The sequence below is a fragment of the Penicillium cosmopolitanum genome, assembly GCF_028827165.1.
Source record: "Penicillium cosmopolitanum strain IBT 29677 chromosome Unknown utg000012l:1.0-3308103.0:1.0-3310761.0, whole genome shotgun sequence".
NCBI classification, from domain to species: domain Eukaryota; kingdom Fungi; phylum Ascomycota; class Eurotiomycetes; order Eurotiales; family Aspergillaceae; genus Penicillium; species Penicillium cosmopolitanum.
The window spans coordinates 3,125,484-3,147,722 of NW_026622682.1; the positions used below are offsets into that span (position 1 = coordinate 3,125,484).

The following is a 22,239-nucleotide window of genomic DNA, read 5'->3' on the forward strand; positions in this document are numbered from 1 at the left end:
GGCTCCCAAGTTCAAGTGATTGTTAGTACTACTGTTAGTATTTTTCAAGCTCTGAAGTAGCATTCACTAAAGGAAGACACACTCGGTCATTTGACATTCAACGGCAGGAGAAACTTCAAGTACTTTTCGAGTAGTAACAACCAGTGCTAACTACTAGTAGTACCTAGGTAGGTACTAGTACTTCGCCGGAAGTAAATTTGTAGCAACCAAACTCCATACCAATTAGATATATTGAAATCAAAAGCAAGAAAAGAAAGGAAGTATGGTGCTGTCAATTGGATTTATATAATTAAGCTTCATATACGCTTAGGTGTGCAGGATAATGAAATCTTGGCCCTTTGGCCCGTAGTCAGTTGAAACCTGTTGTTAGTATTTGTACACAGCGTTGCAGTAGAAGACTGTTCGATACCAGTTGGATAGCAATTTAGAGCCCTAGAGGGTCAATGCGTGCATTCTTGGCTACAAGCCGGGGAAGGAATATCAAAGGCCTCATTTCTCCTAGCCTCAGGCTTTCTATATTCGATACCACTGAGGACCCCCAGCAAAATGGGCAGTCCCAGAGCACTTTTCTAGTCTTTTTTTGGCGGGATGTTTCTGATCAAGCATGAATCTCCGCCTTCATCGCCACGACATCGCCGGGGCCCACGATCTGGACATGCGACGCACCCTTTTCCCCTTCCTCGAGCACCACACGATACTCATCACCGGCATATAGTGGGCTAGTAGCCCGGTATGAGATGCGCTGGGGGATCAATAGAGGTGCTTCTTCAGCTGCTTGTGTCTGACTCCGAATGTCGCGCCATAGATCCAGGATGGAGATTAGATTCAAGGGTCCGTGAACGACGATATCCTTGTGACCCTCAACATCTCGCGCCCAGGGTAGAGAGTAGTGGATCTTGTGTGGATTGAATGTGAGAGCGGAGAAACGGAAGAGCGTAACGGGGGGTTTGGAGGAGGGTGCGTGAATATGTGTTGCCCTCGGTGACGATGGCCGATGAGGTATGACTCGGAGTGGTCAGATGGGAGGTGCTCGGGGGTAATGATGATGATTGTGCCGTCGAAGAGGCTGATGGCGTAGGTAGGGCCTTGCGAAAGACCCAATTCCTGTGGACAGAAAATGGCGCGTTAGTTGGGGTTGATCTCTAAAGCTACCCTAGAGCCAGACACATACCTGCGGTCCACGATGGAGACGCCATTCTCGTTGGAAAACTCCTTCTCAACACCCACTACTACCATATCCTCGCCAGTCTTCTTGACGACTTTGGCCTCGGCACTCAACACGCGTGTTGTCTCGGTCACTTGCTGCCCCACGCGTAGTGGGTTTGGTCGACCCTGGGCATCGCGAGGCCAGCTCACTTCACCCCCAGCCCACATGCGGCGGGTGAAGGGTGATTCGGGATTGTATGAGGTATCAGTTCCATCAGCACCGAGCTCGGTTTCCAAAAAACCCGGGGTGAAGTAGACGAGGTGGTAACCCGGTGGGACGGGGGTGTGATGCGACGGAGCGAGCGCGGGGGTGGCGGGGAATAGCGAGGGACGGTTCAATGTGAGTGTCAAAAGGTTCAACTGGTTGGCATCGAGAATCTGAGTATGGCTTTGAGGGCCCAAGGACTGAAAACGCGAGAGGAATGAAGCAGCGACTGACGAGGCTGGCAGATGCGGAGATGCGGAGGAGAAGCGGACGGCGCGAAGAAGAAGCCGGGGCAGTCGAGGACGAGAGAGAATTGGTGAGAGTGAGAGGGACATGGTTGTGCAGGGATAATTAGAAGAGAAATTGAGAAGAATAGAAGTATCAAAATAAAGAAAGTGAAATCAAGGAGGGTTGAAGAGGAAATAAATGTATTCTTGGCTGGCAATGGTGGTGGTTGAAGTAGCCGGAGTCGGCTGTATGCAACTCTCCATCTACAACAATTTTGATATTTTGATATTTTGATATCCACCGATTTCCAAGGTTGACCCCCATTAATGTGTGGTTTTGAATTCTCGGCTACATACATCTGCACTACTACTACTATCTCCTACAGTTTTGCCTTTGCGTTTTCCATCAATCGACTGTAAATCTGCTGCAGCCGTCGTCGATTCACCTCGTCCACCTGGGGCTTGCATTGTTGGAGACTCAAGGGACCCCCAAGCTGCTTCAACCAGTAAGACCGACCACAATCGAACATCCAATGTCGTGAAGCTACTTGTACTAGCTCCGCCAGGAAACACTGCGGTGCATTGAGGTCCTCGGTAAAGATCACTCGAGGAAGATCATGGAGAACAGCAGGCGGCGCATTGCTGACAGCCATCTCCAAGAATGCGTCAAAAGTGAAGGGTTCATAGAGCTGCGCACCGACCTGCACAATACCCGTCGTTCGTGCAGCAGCATGTAATAAACATGCGTTGGCGACAAAGTCTACAGGAATCTCGTCGATGATGTTGGCGCCGGTCGTGTATCCCGCTGCTGCATGCCATACCTGTGTGGCGCCGCGGTCGGCCAAAAAATACTGGAAGAACTTATTCATCGGGGTCGAACTCTCCAGTCCATACAAGGGAAATGGATCTCGTAAAGCCTGGCCGAAAATGGTTGGTCGTACCAACAAGATGGGCAGCAGGGGGAACCGACGTGGGAGAAGTCGTTCCATGATATACTTGGCCTGCGCGTAGGGTGAGGAGAATCGATTCGCAATGGGGGACTGATTTAATTTCAAGATCGATGCTAACTCTTGCTCGGGGTCATCATCTCCATCATGATCGGGGAGACTATACGGTCGCTCTAACACTGGCCCATCGGGCAAGAAGCTGTTGGCGTACGCTGTGGATAGTTGAATGAGAAGCTTTAGCCGGCGGAACCGTGAAGCAATCCGGGCCATTTCCAATGCTGGGAGACAATTGTTCTCGAAGGCATCCACTAAACTTGCCTCGAGACTGATTTTGGCTGCTGTGTGGATGACCAGAGTAACCTGCTCGCGCAACTCCTCGAGCACCTCACTCTTGAGGCCAAAGTCCGCCGTCCGCATGTCCCCCACAATACAGTGCACTTTCCCCGAGGCTAAAATAGCCTGCACCTGGTCAGGCATGGATTTGGTCCATTTCTCGATTGCCTGCGCTGGTTCGCCTCGGATCAGGGCAAATATCTTGCGGGTAGGTAACTGGAGGGCCAGTTTGTATAGCAAACATCCTCCAAGCGATCCGGTGCTGCCCGTCAACAAGACGGTATGCCCCTCGAATACCTTGTTATAGCCTTCACGTAGGATATACTCTTGGGAAGATGCCGAGCTAGGGAGCGACGACATTGTGGTAGGTCCTAGCAGAGCTTCATTTCCTCCTGTGTGGTGCCTATTTCAGGTTTATATTGTGAATCGTACATGCTGTAATTTCTCAAGGATTGAGTATACCTTGGTAGGACAGAGTTACTATTATCCAATGTCACTCTGGGCATGTTTTTTTCCTGGGTGGCCTTCGACTGGTCCGGACTTGGTTCTGGTTGGGATTTGCGACGGCCCATTTGGTACCACTGCGCTTTGTAGGGTGAGATCGAAACCAACATGTGCAGCCGAGGCTTTCTGGAGACTTGCAAGCATGACATGGTACATACTAGAGTAGATGTTGATTGGAATCGCATGGTTCCTTGGCGAACAGGTGGTACATGTACGACCCTGATCTCGGGCTCCATGGGTTGGCCTACATGTGAGAGCCACCTTCGGCCGTGAAAGGCATATGGTTTTCATAACCTTAAAGAGGGGCTTTTAACTACTAGTAGAAGGTACACATGACCTAGACTTCAGCACTAAACTTGTGATGCAACCACGAATTTAATTCCCAGTCCATCTAGTCTTCGAAGAACCACGATGCATGATTCCAGCAAGACTCCGTATTACCAAAATTATTAAATACAACATGTACCAGTAGACTTAATGCATATTAACTAACTAACTAATATTAATTAACTAACTAATATTAACTAACTAACTAATATTAACTAACTAACTAATATTAACTAACTAACTAATATTAACTAACTAACTAATATTAACTAACTACGGTATTGACCTAACTAGTCCACCTGCCCTGAATAGATCGTGTTGGACTTCCTGACTTATTTCTTGCTGTCTTCTTCCAACTCTTCAACTATCTCAATATCATGATTCAAAACTTACCCGACAATCTAAATAAAACTCCCTAGAAGATGTCAATCCATTTGTATATCCTTTTTATACTCCCTTTATACCAATTTGTATACTTCGGGGAGGTCGGTGCCAACTCCGAAACCCCAGTCACCTGACCCGTCCAGTCCATCTTCAACTTCTCAACTTCTCAACTTCACCTGGACAAGTTCAACTTCATCTTGCATTCTCATTCTCATTTTTACGCTGAGGTGATGCTACTGCCGCACCTACGTACAACTCTTCGGGCGCGACCTCGATGCCCCATCCGCCTAGCTGCGCGGTGTGTATCCTCGGTGCCCCTTGTGCGCATTCAAGATGGTACTTTCTACCGCCGATACCCAACCGAGGATAAACAAGATGCCTTGACCAACCCGCCATTATTCCCTAAACTGAACTTCAGTCTCCCTGCGAAGCGATCCTCTCCGGAACAGAGTCTGCAGCATTGGGCCATCATCGGTCCATCCGGCCGCACCGACTTACTCGACATCCTCCGAGGCCTACATATCTCCATTCCACCGACCGCGCGCTCATACCCCTACCTGCGCACCGACGAAATTGCCGCAAAGGATCCGAAACTACGAGAAGTTGGCAATGCTATACAATACATCGGCTTCAGCGGCGAGGGATCCGGGGCCATTGGAGGTACCCGTGGTGCATATCTGAGTGCCCGGTATGAAAGTCTTCGCGAGGAGACCGATTGGACGGTCGAGCAGTTCCTTCGCGGCCAAACATCTCTGAATCCCATGGAAGGGGAAGAAAAGGGAACTGTCCGGGATGAGAAGCTGCTTGAGGAGGTAATTACCGATTTGCGCCTGGGTGCCTTGCTCGACATGCCGGTTGCGAATCTCAGTAATGGCCAAACTCGACGGGCGCGCATCGCAAAGGCCCTACTGAAAAAGCCGGAGCTTTTGCTGCTGGATGAACCCTTCAGTATGTTGTCCAATCATCCTCATCGCCTCGTTCGACGGAAGCTAACTCATTTCTAGTGGGACTGGACCCGGCCACAGTACGAAGCATCTCTGGGCTACTCCTTCGTTTGGCTGATAAATGTTCGCCGCGCCTTGTCCTAGCTCTGCGCCCGCAAGATACAGTGCCAGATTGGATTACTCACACAATGCTGGTTGGAAATACTCACCATGTCCTAGCACAAGGAACTCGGCCTGAGATGAATCAAGTTCTACAGACCTGGCGCAAGCTCACGGACCCTTCCCAGGCCAAGGATAAATCTGCAAACCTCGAAGATAAACCTATCTTGCTTCAGGCCCAAAAGGACCTTAAAGCAGGTAATCTTGACCACGAGTTGCTTCGGGACTTCACTGCGAACCAGAAGGCCTCAAATCGGCTCAAACAGCGCGAAACACCAATCGGGGGCGAAGCCCTGATTGAAATGGATGGCGTTCGGGTTCAATACGGCGACAAGGTCGTTCTTGGTAACTGGGAGCAGAATATCGAGAAACAACCCAAAAAGGGTCTTCACTGGCGTGTCCGGCGCGGCCAGCGCTGGGCCATCCTGGGCGCCAACGGATCTGGTAAAACGACCCTTCTGTCGTTAATCACCTCCGATCATCCTCAAACATACTCGCAACCTATCAAAATCCTTGGCCGCTCTCGCCTGCCCGAGGCTGGCAAGCCGGGGATTTCTATATTCGAGCTACAGTCCCGGCTGGGTCATTCCTCGCCCGAAATCCACGCCTTCTTTCCCCGTCAATTATCAATTCGTGCTGCCCTGGAATCTTCCTTTGCCGAGACCTTCCTCGCCCGGCCCAAGCTTGATCACGAGCGCGATCTAGATGTCTCCGCGGCTTTGCGAGAGTTCAAGGCTGAGTTGGATCCCAATGCAGCCTCTGCGCTGTCCAAGCCTCCCAAGATCGCGGATTCTGATCTTTTCCCCAAATTAAAGACGAAAGGCCAAGGCAATCCTACTCCTTATATACCTGATGACTTTGAAGTCGACTATGCCGATCAGGTGCTTTTCGGTCAACTCACCACCGCGCAACAGCGCATCGTGCTGTTCCTCCGCGCTCTCATCCACAAGCCCGATATTGTCATCCTCGACGAGCCGTTTTCCGGCTTGACGGCCTCGCAACGCGATAAGTGTCTGAGCTTCTTGGAAAATGGCCAATCCGTTCGACCTTCCGAGAACGTGCGACACCAGGGTCTATCCGATGAGCAGGCTCTGCTCATGATCAGTCATGTCAAAGAAGAGATCCCGGATTCCGTCCGTTATTACATGCGTCTGCCATCCGAATCAAATGACCCATCCGCAGATCCTCTTGATTTCCGATTTGGCGTGCTCAAATCTTCGAGCAACCTAGGCGATGCGAAAACGTGGAATGTGGCTTGGTCTTCACCAACCGAGTTCAAGAAGGCTACGAGGCGCAGCTTTCGCCGGGCCAGCAAGGAAGAAGCCCAGTCCGACTTTTCAACCTACGAATATTTCACAGCATGAGGAACATCTTTCACTCTTGCACACAGTTTGGCGCGGCTCCCTGCCTCTCCCGCATCCCCTCACCCATACCGTCCGAGCCAAAGGCTCCAGTCTCTCTGAGCCCCGACGTGGGGGAAACTCGTCCCTTAGATGTAAGCGAGGCGGTCTCATGGCCAAGCGAGTCTCCCTGGAGCTGAAGGATTGCATCTGCCCACTTTATACTAAGATTATGATGGATCTCGGGTATCCACAGGCAGAACTTCCATGCCTCATAAGAGCCAGAAACCGCTGTCCACCAGTCGCAAGACTTACGTGGCAAATTCACTCCGCTGCCCTGTATGGGGGATTTCTGGTACACCATACTCATTCACGTGGGGGGCCATTTTGTTGGGGAATGAATCGCATAAATAGATGATAGAAAGCGTAAATTGTACAAAATGCAAGGATATATACTGCCTTAAAAGGCCCACAAGAAAAACAGTCATTACAATTTCGCTTTGAACGATTGCCGCAAAGAATCCAGACTTGAGGGACCGTCGTATATTTGATGCTCGGCCATCCGCGTGTTGATCTAGCGAAAGAAGGAGATGTCAGCCAATGCACGTTTTGAAATAGAAGATGGTAACATACATGTTGAAGGCCAAGCTCGTTGACGTTTTCTACGCCAAGTAGTCGCATGCAGGTTTTGCTTTCGTCTGCCAGAACTGTACCACGATAAACAATTAGCGAAATGCAGGGCGATCAATGAAATCTGTTGTTGACTCACTTTGCAACGTCCGACGGACACCATCAACGCCACCGGCTGCGAGACCCCAGAGAGCAGCCCGGCCGAGACCAACTGCTTTTGCGCCCAGGCAAAGAGCCTTGACGATGTCGGTACCACGGCGGATACCGCCATCGACGTAGACCTCCAGTTTATCGAGAACTTCAGGGCAGTATTTTCGGATTTCAAGCAAGGTGTGTACAGCAGGCGGTGCGGTATCCAAAGCTCGACCGCCATGGTTGGAAAGTATGATTCCCCTGACCTGTGGAGTGTGCAATGAGGCAATGTATGCATCCTCATGTGTTTGTAGACCCTTCAAGACGATGGGAAGGTCGGTCTGTTGAGCAAGCCAGGGCAACGTTTCATGCCAGCGTAAGGAGGGATCGGTACCGGCGAACAGTTGTTGGCCGACACCTCCAGAGCCTCCAGAAACATCAGGGGTGTCGTCCGATGTTCGTTCGGCCGCCTTCACGCCACTCGAAACTGGAGCAGCTGCACCGACCAAGCTGTTGCGCTCGTCATCCTCCCGCTTTCCTGGGACCGGTGCATCGAGCGTGAGGACGATGAACTTGATTGCCTTGAGCTTGTTGATGCGGGCCAACATAGCCTCACTCTTCTTGCGGTCTGTTTGGACATATAGCTGCCAGCCAAAGACCTGATTGGGTGCGGCATCCTTGACGATTTGCTCGGGGGTCATAGAAGCATTGTTCGAGATGATCTGCATGGCTCCGAAGCTGCGACACGCCTCAGCCATGCCCGCCTCTCCGGCAGGGTGACCCAGACGCGCCATGGCGGCGGGGGCGATGAAAAAGGGCAATCCGACCTTGTGGCCCAGGATGGTGGTGTCCAATTCACATCGGGTGCAATCGACAAAGACCCGCGGACGAAGAAGGATTGATTGATAGATTCGATTGTTGAATTGTTTGGAGAACTTGTCGTCCGACGCAGACGAATAATACGCCCATGCCTTCTGGGTCACTTGTTTCGTAGCCACCTCTTCGATCTCGTCAAGATTGAGGAGGGTCTCCACGGGCGGAGGACCTTGTACTGGCTCCGATGCCTCCGCAGCGGGTTCCTCCTTGGCTAGAGTGCTGGCATCGACAGTCCCGAGGCATGCTTCGGGCTTCAGCTCCTCCTCCAAGATTCCCGGGGGGTGAATGGGGTCATATTCCTCGGTCGCATCGGTGCCGGAGAGCTTCAAGATGATTTTCGCACCCCCAGGGTGACTAGACAAGAAATCGGTGACCTAAGACTCGCGATTGTATTAGCATTCGGCCTGTTTATAAGGGGAGGAGTGGAAGGGAGGAACGAGCGCACATCGTAGACCTTGCCGTAGAGTATCACCCAGCAGCTTTCGCGAGTGTTGTGTTTGGCAACTTTAAATACTCTTTTGTTAGCTCGAGCAATGCGGGGAGGCGAGCACTAAGACTCGGGCTTAAGCAATTCTGTTGGAATCAAGGTACCTTCTGCGGCATCAAATATCTTGGCCATTGTTGCGGGAACCTACTAGTATCGCTGGATTATTTCACGACGAGACGAGCGAGCAGGAAAAGACCAAAGCAGGGCAGGGCGAGTGTTGAAAAAGGGCCTTTCGGAGAACCCGCCGTGCGGAGTGTGGGGAACAGGTTGGAAGGGGACCGGTGTCTGCTCCGTTGGGCAAATTCGATAGCCGGGATCAATGGCAATTGGCATTTGAATTTGAATTCTCGCAGGCATCATTGGTGGGAGAATGGTGGAGATATGTGGGGGTCAATTTCCCACGAGTCGAGATTGAGTAAGGCCATCGTCTGGATGATGCAGACCGCAACGTGGGGGTCGGATTTGGTCTCCCGAGAGGCAGAGCAGAATGAACCCTGGAGCAGTGGTGTTGATGATGGTGGTGGTGGAGGAGAAGAAACGGGACTCGGAGTGATGAAGTAGAAGTTGAAGTGATGAAGGTGCTTGCATCACGTGTCGTACTATGCCCTCAAGCTGCAGCTACGACTACTATATATATCTCCAGGGCTTCAAGCTTACCTACCAATACTACTACTAGTAGTACAAGTACTTTCACCCGGTCTTCAGGATTTACGGTATAATAGTACTAATAAAAGTCAATCTTATTTCCAATTTGAATCTCCCAATAACCGTGGACTCTTTTTGATTTGCCCACAACGTACTCGGACTCGGGCATTGTACAAGGGGCCCAGCCCTGGAAGCGCCTCTGGTCACGATCCAAAAAAGAGCACCCGACCGTGCAAGAAGGTCTGTTTTCGTTTGGTGACACGCAGTCACCATTGCCTTCATGATAATCGCAATCGGCTTCAGCTCGACTCGTCCCTGAACAACAACTTCGACGTATTCGAATACCCATTTCACCAACATGAGATCTTCATCGAGGTATTCACATGCGGGATTTCCAAGAATGTTTAAACAAAGGATGAAGAAGGGGATGAACTGGTACAGTAAGATGAGACTAAGGGCGTGCTTTAGCGACTTACGCAACGGATTCGTGGAAGGGGAACGAGAGTCTGCATACCTAATTCCCCATTGCGATGAGCATTCTAGGAGTGTCTGGAAGGTCTTCACTGATTTTCTGGCCAGATCAATGGCCGGATATGGTAGACTATCACCCTGATCACACTTCTTTGATTGATGCAGCACAATAAGCATCGTATAGCTGTTGAACAGCACGTCGACACAGAGCCAGATATCGATATGCTCTGTCGCCATTCGAAGAAGGCTCTCCTTATTTGCTGTTAGCACAGAGTTGCGGACTCTGCCATGCAGTAGGGACACCAAAGACAAGCATAACGTACCATATCCCAATCCGACAAAATAGACTGCACCTCATCGCTATAACCATCAATGATAGTATCGTGCGAAGCTGCATCCAGTTGGGCATCGCTCTCAATCCAATCGAGATACCTCATCACAGTGAAAGCAAGCCTCATCGAAGAAATAAAGTGAATCTGTATGAAATTTGACTTTCCATCGTCCACGCCATTAATTGTCGGGTCGGGGAAATCAACCTTCCACGATCCTGCAGGAATAAGAGCAGGTTTGCCGAAAGACATGCGAAAAATACAGTCTGTACGAAGGATATGCCAGAATCCGAAGCGTTTGCGGTTTCGCTCGACCTCGGCTTCTGGTGCGGCTGTACCGACTGGGATGGACTGTTGATCGTTCTCTGCACTTGAGAATTCGTCCACGGAGAAGTAGCCGAGGGCCTTTGCCACTCTGCATGAATGACTGAAGGCTTTCCAGGCTAGATTTACATTGCAGCCTTCGAGCGCTATTGATATCTAGTATAAGCCTGTTAGCAACGTGGGTTGGATGTAGACAAGGCTATGGATGGTTAATGGATACGCGATGTGCTTACCATCAGAGAAACGGCTAAGAGGTCGGTAGGGGTGTCCTGGATATTCTCCATCCATCCGTCGCTTAATGCAACGCACTTCGAATAGAGCGTTTGGATTAAGTTGCCTCTTCTTGGGTGTGCCTCGGCGTCCATCATACAGGCCCGGAGCAGAATTGAGTAGTATATTATTTGAGACGTATAATCTAGCTGAATGTGAGGGTTATCGATTAAGTCAGGGATTGCAGCCAAGAAGTCTTTCTTGAGAGGGTACTGGAAGCCTTCGAATTGGTAACGGCCATAGTGGTCTAAAAGAGTTAGAATATCGACGGCTATAAGTACGAGTTAGGTATATACTTGCCTTCGATGAGCCTCTTAGCGAGACTTTTCGAGATGTCGGGGTCCCCCAGCAGCTCGACGCTTTTCGGATTCTGCAGAGATTCGATCTCCGATATAGCGGAGGTGATCGCGCGGATAGATCGACTAGTGAAAAAGCACGAATTAAGATGTTTCAGGCAACAGAAAACGTTGGAGAGAAGGGAGTGTCGAGCATCTTCATCTTTGATACTGTTAACAAGATTTTGAATCGGCGAGGGGGCTATTGGTGGCGGATCTTCGCTCAGCGGTGGTGTCTGAGAGGCGTCTGAACCGACTGAAGTACTCGGCAAAGAGCAATGTTTTTCAAGACGGTCAAGACGGCCGAGGATATCTGAAAACAGATTTTCCTTGACTGGAGGATTTCTGTAAAAGCTAATCAGCTCCATGGTGGTTCATGGTGGTTTCAAGTCCCCATTATAGGCAGATAATACCTGGGTTTCTTGGGTCGGGATTTCCGAGACGTGTAGATACACTCGGCTGTGACTTTCTCACAATTGGTACACCGCGGAATGACTCGATCGCAGCGAACCTGGTAGATGGTTATTCGGGTTGCAATACCTAGCTGGGTTGCTACAGGGAAGATCATATCGTTACCTTCTTGGACTGGCAACGACCACACTAGGTGGGAAAATAATGTTAGCGGCTGGTAATGATAGACGGAAATAAAAGGGAATGTGTATTACCGAGATATCGTGTAAGGTATGTGGATGTTGATCGTTCATTTTCCAGTGCATCAGATATGTAGTTGTGTACTCGTAGTTTGTGAGTAGATGGGGTGGCTGACAGAAGTCAGGCATTAAGGCAGCAAGGCATTAACTAGTTAACTAAGCATTAGGCACTCAGGCACCCAGGCATCTATATCCACCGGAGGAAAGATCTGCCGACCCCGACCCGGACCCCCAGGACCCCGCCAAGACCCGCCTCTTTCCTTTCTCGTCAAGCTTCAACTGCAACTCCGCAAGTCCGCACCTCCACAATTCACTCCTCCTCCTCCGCTCACGATAATGATAACTTGAAAATGTTCGAGGTTTGTCTCTTCCCTTTCCATCTTCTTTCTATTTCACTTTCCGGCTCTGGTCTTTCTAACCTTACACCCACCCCAGCGACGTGCCGCAGACCGATACCACCTCCGCATGCACCGTGCCCGATCGGCCGTTCTCACTTCCGACGAGATTGTCGAGGTCCGCGCTGCCCAGCGTACCTTTGAAGGAGCTTATGTCCGGACAGCTCTCTCCCAGTTCTCCTTTTCTCTGGTTGTCCTCAAGATCTTCACCGCCGAGTTCTACAGTATTGGTGCTTTGTTTGCCATCTATGGCACCGGCGTTCTCATCATCGGACTATTCCGTCGCTCTCAGGGGAATCGACAATTTTTTGCTGAACTCGGGGAAGATGGGATCCACCGTCATAAGTTCCGTACCAGCGGCAACGCGGTCCTCACCCTGACGGCGTTGAGCATCGCCGCCTATGTGTGCTTGATTGGTTTGACCCTAAATCTGAGCAACTAATTCCATTCATCCTGACTGGGGAAATATTTTCTCTCCAAGTTCCTTCATCCGCCCTGGTTATCGATAACCGGATAGCCAAAGCGCGGGAAGTCCCGTGGCAGGAAGACCACTCCAGCGCTCCAAATCACCGCTCCATCAGCCACCCGCATATTCTGGACGTTGCTGCAAGATAGCACACGATTTGTCCGACACGGACCATCCAATCGGTGGAATTGAATAAGCTACTTCCATTCTACAGCTCCGCCAGGTTCCGCTTTTGACCTTTTGAGTTGCTGTCGCCGTCGCCATCGTCGTGGGGTTTCCCAAGAGTGCTTTACCCGGCGTCCGATCTAGGGACTGGCACTCTCTGAGCTCCATTTCACCTTCTGGCCCTGGATCTGTCTCGATTATATCAGTTTGGTCCTTATTGTTCGGGGATTGCTCGTTGCGCCGCCCGCGACGGCCTGTTACTACCGCAAATGTCCCCGTCCGTTTCGATAGTGTAGACTCGAGCGACGAGTCTCGGCCACGATGCTTTTTATCTAGCATCTCTTGTCATTTACCATACCATCCAATCCAATCTACTATCTACCAGCATCTACCAGTACCTACCATCTTTGCTATCCGCAACAACAATGTCGTAGTAGTGCTTGTAGTACCGCTGACAACTGTTACTGTTGATACTCCGCGGGGCATTTTCAGACCGCCCTCGCCACCGCCCTCGTCGCCCCGCGAAGCTCCCCGCAATCCAATTTCCAATTCGAAACTTGAAGGCGACCAGCTTTCTCCTTCACACCCAATCGTCAAGATGGAATTCGACCCCAAGACGCGTGAGTTGGAATAGTCTAACCTCCATATTTCGAATACAAAAAGAAAGAAAGAAATGAGCTAACCCACCTTAGCCCAGTTCCTCACGTCAGACCCGTCGAGCTTCGCCTCGGTCTCCGCCAGCGACCGATGGCCGGTCATTCTCGTGCGTAACTTGGATCCGATACAGCAAGATGCGACACTCAATCACTGACTCCGGGTCGGCTACTATAGACAGGCGCAATCGATGACCTCCATCGGACTGTTGGCACTGTCACTGATGACGAAAAGGCCAAGGATGGCAAGAGCATCATCGAGCAACTGGCCAAGATGAAATATGAGTTACAGCATAACCGGCCATTAACGTAAGTATTCTGCTGCCCTATTCTTTCCCTCAATGGACCTTCACTAACCATATATGTGATCAGACCCCTGGAAGACGATGGTGAAGCCGACATTGCGAGCTACAACAAGGAACTGGCCGAGCGAGGCAACCCCAAATGGCATGACGTGGCGTGGCTCTATGCAGAATGCTACCTTTGTACGACGAGGCCCTCTGATAACATAAAAACGTACTGAGGCTGACCTCTTGCCTGCAGATCGTCGTATGGAAACATTCTTTGCCCTCTCCAAGCACTGGAAGGGATACGATGTCTTCGCTCGCCAGAAGATGTCTACCTTCAAATCTTCACGCCCTGCCGTCCTGGAACTGGCTACTCGGTACCGTGAGCTTGCACAGGACGCAGAGTCTGGTGTCTCATCGGAGGGTAAATCTCCTGAGGAGGTGGAGCAGGCCCAGCGGCTGCTCTTCTCCGAGATGTGCGAGATCTGCCTGTGGGGCAATGCCACCGACCTTTCGCTGCTCACCTCTCTCACCTACGAAGACATTCAGAAGCTGCAAGGGTCGGAGGCGCGGAAGGCTTCGCAGAAAAACATCATCGTTAATGACCTTGACGCGGCATTCGAAACCATGCAAAAGGCCCGTCGTGAGAAGAAGGATGGTGAGCGACGGGTGGACATCGTACTCGATAACTCTGGCTTCGAGCTATTTGTCGACTTGATTCTGGCCGGGTACCTGCTGTCCGCTGGGCTGGCAACCACGATTGTCCTGCACCCGAAGCGTCTCCCTTGGTTTGTGTCTGACGTTACACCCAAGGACTTTTCTGATCTGCTGAATTCGATGGCGGACCCGCAGGCCTTCTACACTGCCGCTGATGATACCGACAAGACCTATCCGCCCCTTGCAGAGAAGGAGGTCGCTGATGTCCAGTTCCTTTTTGAACAATGGAGCCAATTCCACCAAGATGGCAAGCTGATTATCCGCCCACACTCATTCTGGACCACCCAGGGCTGTTACTGGCGGATGCCTCATGTGGCTCCCGAGCTTTTCGAGGACCTGAAGGAAAGCGAGCTCGTGCTTTTCAAGGGCGATCTGAACTACCGCAAACTGACCAACGATGTAAGCACACCCGGCTTTCTTTTCTTTCTCGATACTAACCTTTGCTTAGGCTGAATGGGACCCCACCACCCCATTCAAAACCGCCATTGGACCGATGGGTCCCCAGTCAGGAATTCGTGTCCTGGCATTCCGGACTTGCAAAGCCGACGTCGTGGTCGGCTTGCCTGCCGGCGAGGACGAGAAGCTTCGTCAACAGCCTAATGGGGGTGGTGCTGATGCGCGCAAATGGGCCTGGAGCGGGAAATGGGCCGTGGTGTCATTTTCTGACGGCAAACAATAGAGTGTCCGCGATATAACCGACCGCTTGTCGGCATGTGTGGAAAGATTTAGACTGTGTTCCAGTGTGCATTCGAGAAGGAATAGATCTCAGTAATAGAGTCCACTCATAAACTAGTATTCAATCAATCCAGCCATTTCCATCATTCATGCCCCCCCCCAAGTCCATGGATAATCTTCAGGGCTCCCAGCTGAGCTCTGGGTGAAGCCGACCCAACCTAAATCAGCAATCCGGTCAGAGGGCATCACCCTGGTAGGATTTTATGCTTGGCATGACCGGCGTAGGGGTCAAATGCGTGGATTTCCTTTAATCAGCTCAGATCTGTGCTGTCGAACCTTACATTCCAATCAATCTTGTATACTTAGCAGTACTCCTACTACTAGTACCTACCAGTAGATGACTCGGGATGGATATTTCTTTGACTAGTCTAAGTTCTACTATATACCTCGTCTTAAAGTCTTTAGTACCTGCTAATCTACTTTAATTCAGTCTCCAGGGGGGTTTCTCTTTCTCCACTACTAGTATTCAAGTTGTATAGAATGTACTGGTAAAAATGCTGAGCACAGCTAACTAAGGGCATGGCCTTCGGAAATTCCAAATTTCTGTTGTGAAAAAAGAAAACTTGTAAGATATAATTACTATTTAATCATCTAGGATAATCCTCATTAACTCAAGATATAAAGTATCAGCATTTCCCCAAACTCCAGATTATCTGATATCCGACCGGGGAGGCAAGGGTCAACTCCGACGAACTCGCCGAGATGCACAGAGTACTAATCCTCGGACCCACGAGATCTTGCAGGTATAGTACATAGTAGCCAATAATAGATCAAAATAGCAAATACATAGGAATTGCAAGAGCAACAGAAGCGTAGATCATCATCCGCCCTGTGGCCCTCTTTCATCTCGACTTGACTTCTCCGAATTGGAGATTGGAGGTCTGATCCCCACATTTTCCGTTTTCAAATCCGGCCGAGATGCCGAGTTTGCCATTGTGGATTATTAATGATGTACTACTCGTATTTTGCATTCTCGCCCAAATGTCCGAACGTACTACTTCGTGCAGCATGTGTATTCAATACTACGAGCGGGGTTGGTTCTAGTGCTCGTCAACTTGAATGGCTCCCTGTGTGCAGCCCTAAATTGAACCACTCCCGCCTGCAATACCTGATAGATCCCCAATTGTTCCCCATGACTCCCTAGTCCCGACCCATTTCCCGGTGGAGATGCTTTCTCCAATTCTGGGTTTTCTTCCAACGAGAGAGATAGTACATAAACCCCAGGGTCCTAGTCTCGCGCCCTTCGTGCTGCCTGATACGGTGTACATTTTCACCTTCAACTTGAAATAATCCTTGCATCCCGGTAGCCAACTTGACGCGCGTGGATGATAACCGACATTTCCTCGCCCCCACAGTCGGTTTGATCACCATGGAGAAACGCGACATGAGTCCTTCCATCGCCGACTCCCAGGAGATCGAATCGCTATATCTGGAACTAGACACGCCGCTCCCCACACCATGTATCTCTCTGCCACCAGGACCAGGCCAATCCGCGGCGCCTGAACCACCAAATCTGGAAAAATACACATCGCCGTTTTTGTGGCCGCGATGGCGCAAGTCCCTTATGACGTATATTTCTTGCGCTGTGACGGCTCTGGCTGGTTATTCGGCTGGCGAGGTTAGCCCGGCATCAGATGAACTGTGCAAAGAATGGGGCATCAGTTCTGTTGTCTACAACCTCAGTATCACCCTCTTTTGTGTTGGGTTCGCCCTGGCCCCTATGGTTCTCGCACCCTTTTCAGAAATCAATGGTCGACGCCCCATCTTCATTGCCAGTGGAGTCCTGTTCGTTGGTTAGTTGTTTCGATCTTTCCCCTTTTCCCAGGTACATGATCTTTCATGCTAATCGCTAGTCTCTTTCAGCTTGCTTACTGGCATGTGGAGGAACTCACATTTTTGCCGGCTTGCTTATTGCCCGTTTTTTCCAGGGCGTGGGTGGCTGTACGTATTGTTCTCTCCCCCTTCTGACTTTGAGGGTGAGATCGAGTGCTAAGAAATCTTCCAGCGACATTTTCCACTATGGTCGGCGGTGTCATCAGCGATATCTACCACGCTGAGGACCGAAACACACCGATGGCCCTCTTTTCAGGATCTGCGCTATTCGGAACTGGCCTTGCGCCCCTGCTAGCAGGCGCCGTGGTCACGCATACCTCCTGGCGTTGGATCTACTACTCACATGCCATGGTTTCGGCTGTCTTTGTCGTTATCATATTTTTCTTCTTCAAAGAGACCCGCGGCAGTGTTCTGTTGAGCCGGAAGGCAAAGGCCCTCAATGCCTACTACGAACAGTTGGAGAAGGCAGGCCACCACGGCGTCTTCATGTCTAGTGACGACTCATCTGAAAAGGTAGTGAAGCGGATTCGATGGAAAGTCAAGAGTGACGAGCAGCGTGATTCCTTGGCTACTATGATTCAGATCTCCGTCTACCGGCCGTTTCGTGAGTTCTTTCGTTTCCCGAAATCCTGCACCAAGATGCTGATGCTGATATATTACCAGACATGCTTGTCACAGAGCCTGTCGTTTTCTTTTTCTCTGTCTGGGTTTCTTTCAGTTGGGCCACATTGTATCTTCAATTCAGTTCCGTCCCTCTGGTCTTCCGCACGAACCATGGATTTAACGTTGAGCAGACTGGAGCTGTGTTCACCGGTAAGTAATAAGAACTTGAAATTTCAAGTTCCCTTCAAGTTTGCTAGACGAGATTTTGCACTAATACATATGCCCAGCTATGTGTGTCGGTGTTGTCCTCATCACGATCATAAGTATAACGCAAGAAAAAATCGCAGCGCGATTCGGAAAGCTCTCCTCGTCCGCCGAAGGCCGACTGTATTTCGTCTGCGTGGAATCCATATTGCTACCTATCGGCCTGTTCTGGTTCGGGTGGTCATCGTTTCCCTCCGTGCACTGGATCGTACCCTCGATGGCTGTGGGCTGTGCGACTATGGGTATCTTTTCAATTTATTTGGCTACTTTCAACTACCTGGCAGATGTCTACCACAGATACGCCAGCTCAGCAATTGCCGCGCAGTCTTGCTGTAAGTCCTCCTGACTGGCTTCTAGATAGTAAGCCTTTTGATATGCTAACCTGTTTCATGTGTCGCAGGCCGTAATCTTCTTGGTGGAGTTTTCCCACTGGTGACAACTGCAATGTTTACGAACCTGGGATTTCCCGAGGCCTCGAGTCTTCTCGGTGCTATTGTAGGTCTTCGCCTGCTGTGATAACCTACTTCTTTTGCTAATTTTCTCCTGCAGGGTGCTGTACTTACCCTCGTACCTTGGGTCCTAGCCTTTTATGGACCAAGAATTCGGGCAAATAGCAAAATGGCCAGCGTAAGTCGAACCCTGCGCTACACGAGGGTCTATGTAAAAAGATTGAAAACTAACTTCACGATAGGATCTTGCTCATTAAAATTTAGTCGACCCATGTCGATATTCTAACACGAATATGTGACTTGAACTATAGAACTCAATAGAATAATAAACTACCAGCCTTGCTGAGTCATTACAATGTTCCCTCGGAAGACTCGGAATATCTTCAAGTTCTTGACAACCAAGAGGAGTAATAGTATTTGTGATATTGTAAGATAGCTGTCATGTTATTTCTAGTATTGCTGTTCTATCGCCGGATCTGAAACCATAAATTATGCGTCTAGTCAAGAGATATGAATGAAAAGTTGTACCCCAAATTGGGTATCTCCAGGGATATTATGCATCTAACAACAGTCAGTGAGATCTCGAGGCACCTCGAGCCCCGGGAATCCAAGCCAGCCGTCCAACCGAGCTGGATCATCGAGGAAGATGACATGTCTACAGCTTGAACTGATCCCGCAGACACTCAGCAAAGCGCGAGATCGCCTCGTCGATCTTTTCGGATGAGGCGGCGGCGTATGTGGCGCGGAAAAACATCTTCTCTTCGACAACAGAACTATCGGCCTTGAACCAACTGCCTCGGGACAGCAGAACCTGGTGATCTACGGCAGACAAGAAGATCTCCTCTTCGATGGCATCGCGTGTCTTTCCAGAAGCGATTCCGGGGTGCTTGTGCCAATCAATTTCAATCCAGTGCTAGGAGAAGTGTCAGCTGTGTTCAAGGGGCAGGAGATATGTAAAGCGGTCAATACTTACGAACATTCCTGCGGCGGGAGGTGCCCAGTGGGCAATCTCCTGTGGCAGGTATTTCTCGCAAGATTGAAGAAGCGCATCGCGGCGATGGGTGTACTCCATGCGCAGATTGATCAGCCAATCCAGGTAACCAGAATGGCCCCAGTGTTCGTCGAGCAATTTGTAAAGCACCATCTGGGGAAACCCCACTGGGGTTTTGCGAGGAAGTCTCGAAGTTACGAACGAATCGCTCGACTACTTGCTCGGAAGCGACAATCCAGCCGACACGTGTACCGGGGGCCACGACCTTGGAGAATGACTCCAGACGAACAACGCGGCCATCAACGTCCATACTGAGGAACGACGGGACCAGAGACTTGATGAATTCATCGTGGCTGGCGGGTGGCGGCAGAGAAGGGGCATCCTTGCCAACATATGGCTGCATCTGCAGGAAGTAGTAAGGTTCATCCTCGACAATGATGATGTCGTGCTTCTGCGCAACCTTGTACACGGCTCGACGGCGCTCGGCTGATTGGGTGGCTCCAGTCGGGTTCTGACCAGTTGGGATTGTGTAGAGCACAAATGGCTTGCGGGCACCACGGGCTTGCTCGTCCCAGTTCGTGAGCAGATCATCCATGGCATCGGGGATCAGTCCTTGCTCGTCAATGGGAACGGCCAGCGCCTTGAGTCCCAGAGGAAAGGCGGTCTCAGCAGCACTGGCGAATGTGTATTCTTCCATGAGAATGAAGTCACCACGCTCGGTCAGTAGGCGCAGGCATGTATCCCAGGCATATGTGCTTCCAGCGGTTAGGGTGCATTGCCAATCGGCATAAGGTGGGCTGTGGATAATCTGTTCAAGTTAGTCCCGGGAAATCGATGCATCGTTATGTATCACATCATACCTCGGTATGTTCGGTGACGAATCGGAGGAGTTGGGCAGCACCCGTTGCTTGACCATAGTTCAATGCAATCTCCAGATCTACAGTTAATTGGTTAGCATCCCTTGTAGAAGATTACTCGAGCAGATGGAGACACACCGTAGAGACTAGAACCCTCTCTGATATCATGCTTTCCAGCACGCAACACAGATCCTGATTGACTAGTTGCCTCCGATGAGAACCCTGGTGGGGTAGGAACTTTGATATCGAGGTGCTCGAAAGGGAAGTATTCGGGGGAGGGTAGACCACCTCCGAGGGAAATCATGCCTAATGAGAAAGCAAATCAATACCATATTCAATAAGAGGAAGAACGATCTTCGTGTTGTGCATACCGGGGTTTTTCAGGAAACGTGCGGCGTTCTTCAATGTCGAGGCCTGGTAGATACAATATTAGGACAGGAGTTCTTTTCGATCGCAATATGACCCGGGAAAAAGCACAAACCTTGCGAGATTTGGCTTCGATGGAGAACCGGTCTGGCATTTAGGTCAGTATTTTCAACCTTCTATAGAGCGACCTGGGCGCAATTGATCACTCACGCTCAAAGCGCTTAGCCTTGGGCTTGGTGTAGCAAGCCTGTTGTGGTTAAAAAAAAAGAGTCGATCAGTCCAGATTCTTAGATTGTTTCTTGCTTTGTGATTCTGATTCTCATCACGCGCACTGTCTTTGTATTTGTTCAGGTTGGTCGTACCGGACTTTTGAACATGTCACTGCTGCAGGCCGCCGCGACTCCGGTGGGCATCTGAGCCATTTTCTCGCGCCATGCGGGAACTCCATTGACGGTCAAAGGGTTTGGCACTGGCAGCGATGAGGTGTCGGTGTCTCCCCTCATATCAATATCCAAAGGTGCGGGGGGGACTCATGGCGAAGGCGACGGGGGTCTGGAGTAAGTATCCGAGGTGTGAGGAGAAGGTGTAGAAGTTGAATAGTCAATGTTATCGAATGGAGCTAATTCGAAGGTGAAATCGGAGCAATCGCGGGGGGAGGTGTTTGCACCGTGGTGATATGAAGAAAGAGAAATACTCCAAGGAGGTGAAGAGTCAAAAACTCTCCACTCGGCAGGCCGCTCTCCCGCCCATCCCATGACTCATCCAAGAAAAGACACACGAACCACTCCAAAGCAACAAATATTCCAAAAAAGGTTACAATGTAGAAAGCTTGACAAAGAATCACGCCAAGTCATTGGGTGGTATATATTTCTGTTATCTAATTTGCTGTTGTAGGGTGTAAGGTGTAATATGTAGGGCGTGGGCGTAGGGCGCAAAGGAGGGGCTGATTCGGTAGATTTAACCCTGCATACTTGTGTATTACTGTAATTTACCCCAATTCTAGCAAATCACAGTCTTTAATTGGTGCACCCCAATACCGTACTGTTAACCATGAACGGAGGCAGTGGTACCCCGCATAGATAAGGCTATCGCCGGCATCGGCCCCGTCGATAAGCTTAAGCTTATCCCACGTGCCACATGGCCGATTTACCTTAAGTTACTAGTAGTTTGACTTACAGAGGCTGCTAAATGGACCATATGCCCTTCTGAATCCAGGTTAGTATGTAATCTCCATATAAGGTTGGATATACTTAGTCTACCTCTAGCGCTGTGAAAGTTTCTAGTCCCTTGTTGACCTCTCTTGTCTCCGCCTTCTTATGGCAGACTAGTACCTACCTAAGATCGAATAGAGTAGCTAATCTATTCTATCCTGGATAGGTACTAGTCTGCTAACTATTAGAAGACAGTAACTGATCGTAGACAACAGGAAGTCAGAAACTTTTGCGGTACTAGTACTACTGTAGAGACAGATAGAATATATCGAAATTTGCATAGAGATTACATACTAATCTGGATTCCGAAAGGCCCATGGTCCATTTAGCAAAAAGCGCGGTCCATTTAGCAGCCCTTGACTTACAGTACAGGTGTTCCCAAGCATGCTATTGACTGCTAGCTACAAGGCTCAGACTAGTCCTAGGTTGGTGCCATCTAGCCACAATGTCGATGTCATGTTTCAGGTTTCTAGATCTCCTGCCCTATATGTTTCCTTTCCCTCGCCGACCTTGGAATAGCTA

General features: G+C 50.1%; 9 protein-coding genes across 9 annotated transcripts; 4 read left to right on the plus strand and 5 right to left on the minus strand.

Annotated features, from left to right (window-relative positions):
• Nucleotides 1-598: 598 nt before the first annotated feature.
• Nucleotides 599-1,746, minus strand: N7509_013934 (hydroxyacyl-thioester dehydratase HTD2; the record flags this gene model as incomplete). Its single annotated transcript, XM_056638571.1, has 2 exons — nt 599-977; nt 1,172-1,746. The coding sequence occupies 2 exons, from the start codon at nt 1,744-1,746 to the stop codon at nt 599-601; spliced, it is 954 nt and encodes a 317-aa protein (XP_056482078.1).
• Nucleotides 1,747-2,018: 272 nt separating this feature from the next.
• N7509_013935 (fatty acyl-CoA reductase) lies at nt 2,019-3,278 on the minus strand (the record flags this gene model as incomplete). Its single annotated transcript, XM_056638572.1, has 1 exon — nt 2,019-3,278. One exon carries the CDS (start codon nt 3,276-3,278, stop codon nt 2,019-2,021), a length of 1,260 nt encoding a protein of 419 aa, XP_056482079.1.
• Nucleotides 3,279-4,363: 1,085 nt separating this feature from the next.
• Nucleotides 4,364-6,600, plus strand: N7509_013936 (putative ABC transporter; the record flags this gene model as incomplete). The annotated part of the gene is made up of 2 exons (XM_056638573.1): nt 4,364-5,081; nt 5,138-6,600. The coding sequence occupies 2 exons, from the start codon at nt 4,364-4,366 to the stop codon at nt 6,598-6,600; spliced, it is 2,181 nt and encodes a 726-aa protein (XP_056482080.1).
• A 463-nt stretch (nt 6,601-7,063) lies between these two features.
• N7509_013937 (FMN-dependent alpha-hydroxy acid dehydrogenase) lies at nt 7,064-8,833 on the minus strand (the record flags this gene model as incomplete). The annotated part of the gene is made up of 5 exons (XM_056638574.1): nt 7,064-7,150; nt 7,210-7,283; nt 7,346-8,588; nt 8,660-8,718; nt 8,806-8,833. 5 exons carry the CDS (start codon nt 8,831-8,833, stop codon nt 7,064-7,066), a joined length of 1,491 nt encoding a protein of 496 aa, XP_056482081.1.
• A 669-nt stretch (nt 8,834-9,502) lies between these two features.
• Nucleotides 9,503-11,643, minus strand: N7509_013938 (uncharacterized protein; the record flags this gene model as incomplete). The annotated part of the gene is made up of 5 exons (XM_056638575.1): nt 9,503-10,077; nt 10,128-10,626; nt 10,704-11,011; nt 11,065-11,420; nt 11,489-11,643. Coding segments are annotated over 5 exons (1,893 nt in total), but the record flags the coding sequence as incomplete, so codon positions are not given.
• A 432-nt stretch (nt 11,644-12,075) lies between these two features.
• N7509_013939 (uncharacterized protein) lies at nt 12,076-12,562 on the plus strand (the record flags this gene model as incomplete). Its single annotated transcript, XM_056638576.1, has 2 exons — nt 12,076-12,084; nt 12,161-12,562. 2 exons carry the CDS (start codon nt 12,076-12,078, stop codon nt 12,560-12,562), a joined length of 411 nt encoding a protein of 136 aa, XP_056482083.1.
• Nucleotides 12,563-13,349: 787 nt separating this feature from the next.
• On the plus strand, nt 13,350-15,087 carry N7509_013940 (damage-control phosphatase ARMT1 family protein; the record flags this gene model as incomplete). Its single annotated transcript, XM_056638577.1, has 6 exons — nt 13,350-13,371; nt 13,444-13,514; nt 13,583-13,713; nt 13,777-13,889; nt 13,948-14,807; nt 14,857-15,087. 6 exons carry the CDS (start codon nt 13,350-13,352, stop codon nt 15,085-15,087), a joined length of 1,428 nt encoding a protein of 475 aa, XP_056482084.1.
• A 1,425-nt stretch (nt 15,088-16,512) lies between these two features.
• On the plus strand, nt 16,513-18,549 carry N7509_013941 (Major facilitator superfamily domain general substrate transporter; the record flags this gene model as incomplete). The annotated part of the gene is made up of 8 exons (XM_056638578.1): nt 16,513-16,936; nt 17,007-17,084; nt 17,149-17,580; nt 17,640-17,789; nt 17,867-18,175; nt 18,244-18,338; nt 18,393-18,470; nt 18,535-18,549. The coding sequence occupies 8 exons, from the start codon at nt 16,513-16,515 to the stop codon at nt 18,547-18,549; spliced, it is 1,581 nt and encodes a 526-aa protein (XP_056482085.1).
• A 398-nt stretch (nt 18,550-18,947) lies between these two features.
• Nucleotides 18,948-21,009, minus strand: N7509_013942 (aminotransferase-like domain-containing protein; the record flags this gene model as incomplete). Its single annotated transcript, XM_056638579.1, has 9 exons — nt 18,948-19,205; nt 19,266-19,450; nt 19,482-20,091; nt 20,144-20,220; nt 20,279-20,446; nt 20,512-20,554; nt 20,622-20,653; nt 20,717-20,753; nt 20,869-21,009. The coding sequence occupies 9 exons, from the start codon at nt 21,007-21,009 to the stop codon at nt 18,948-18,950; spliced, it is 1,551 nt and encodes a 516-aa protein (XP_056482086.1).
• Nucleotides 21,010-22,239: the final 1,230 nt, after the last annotated feature.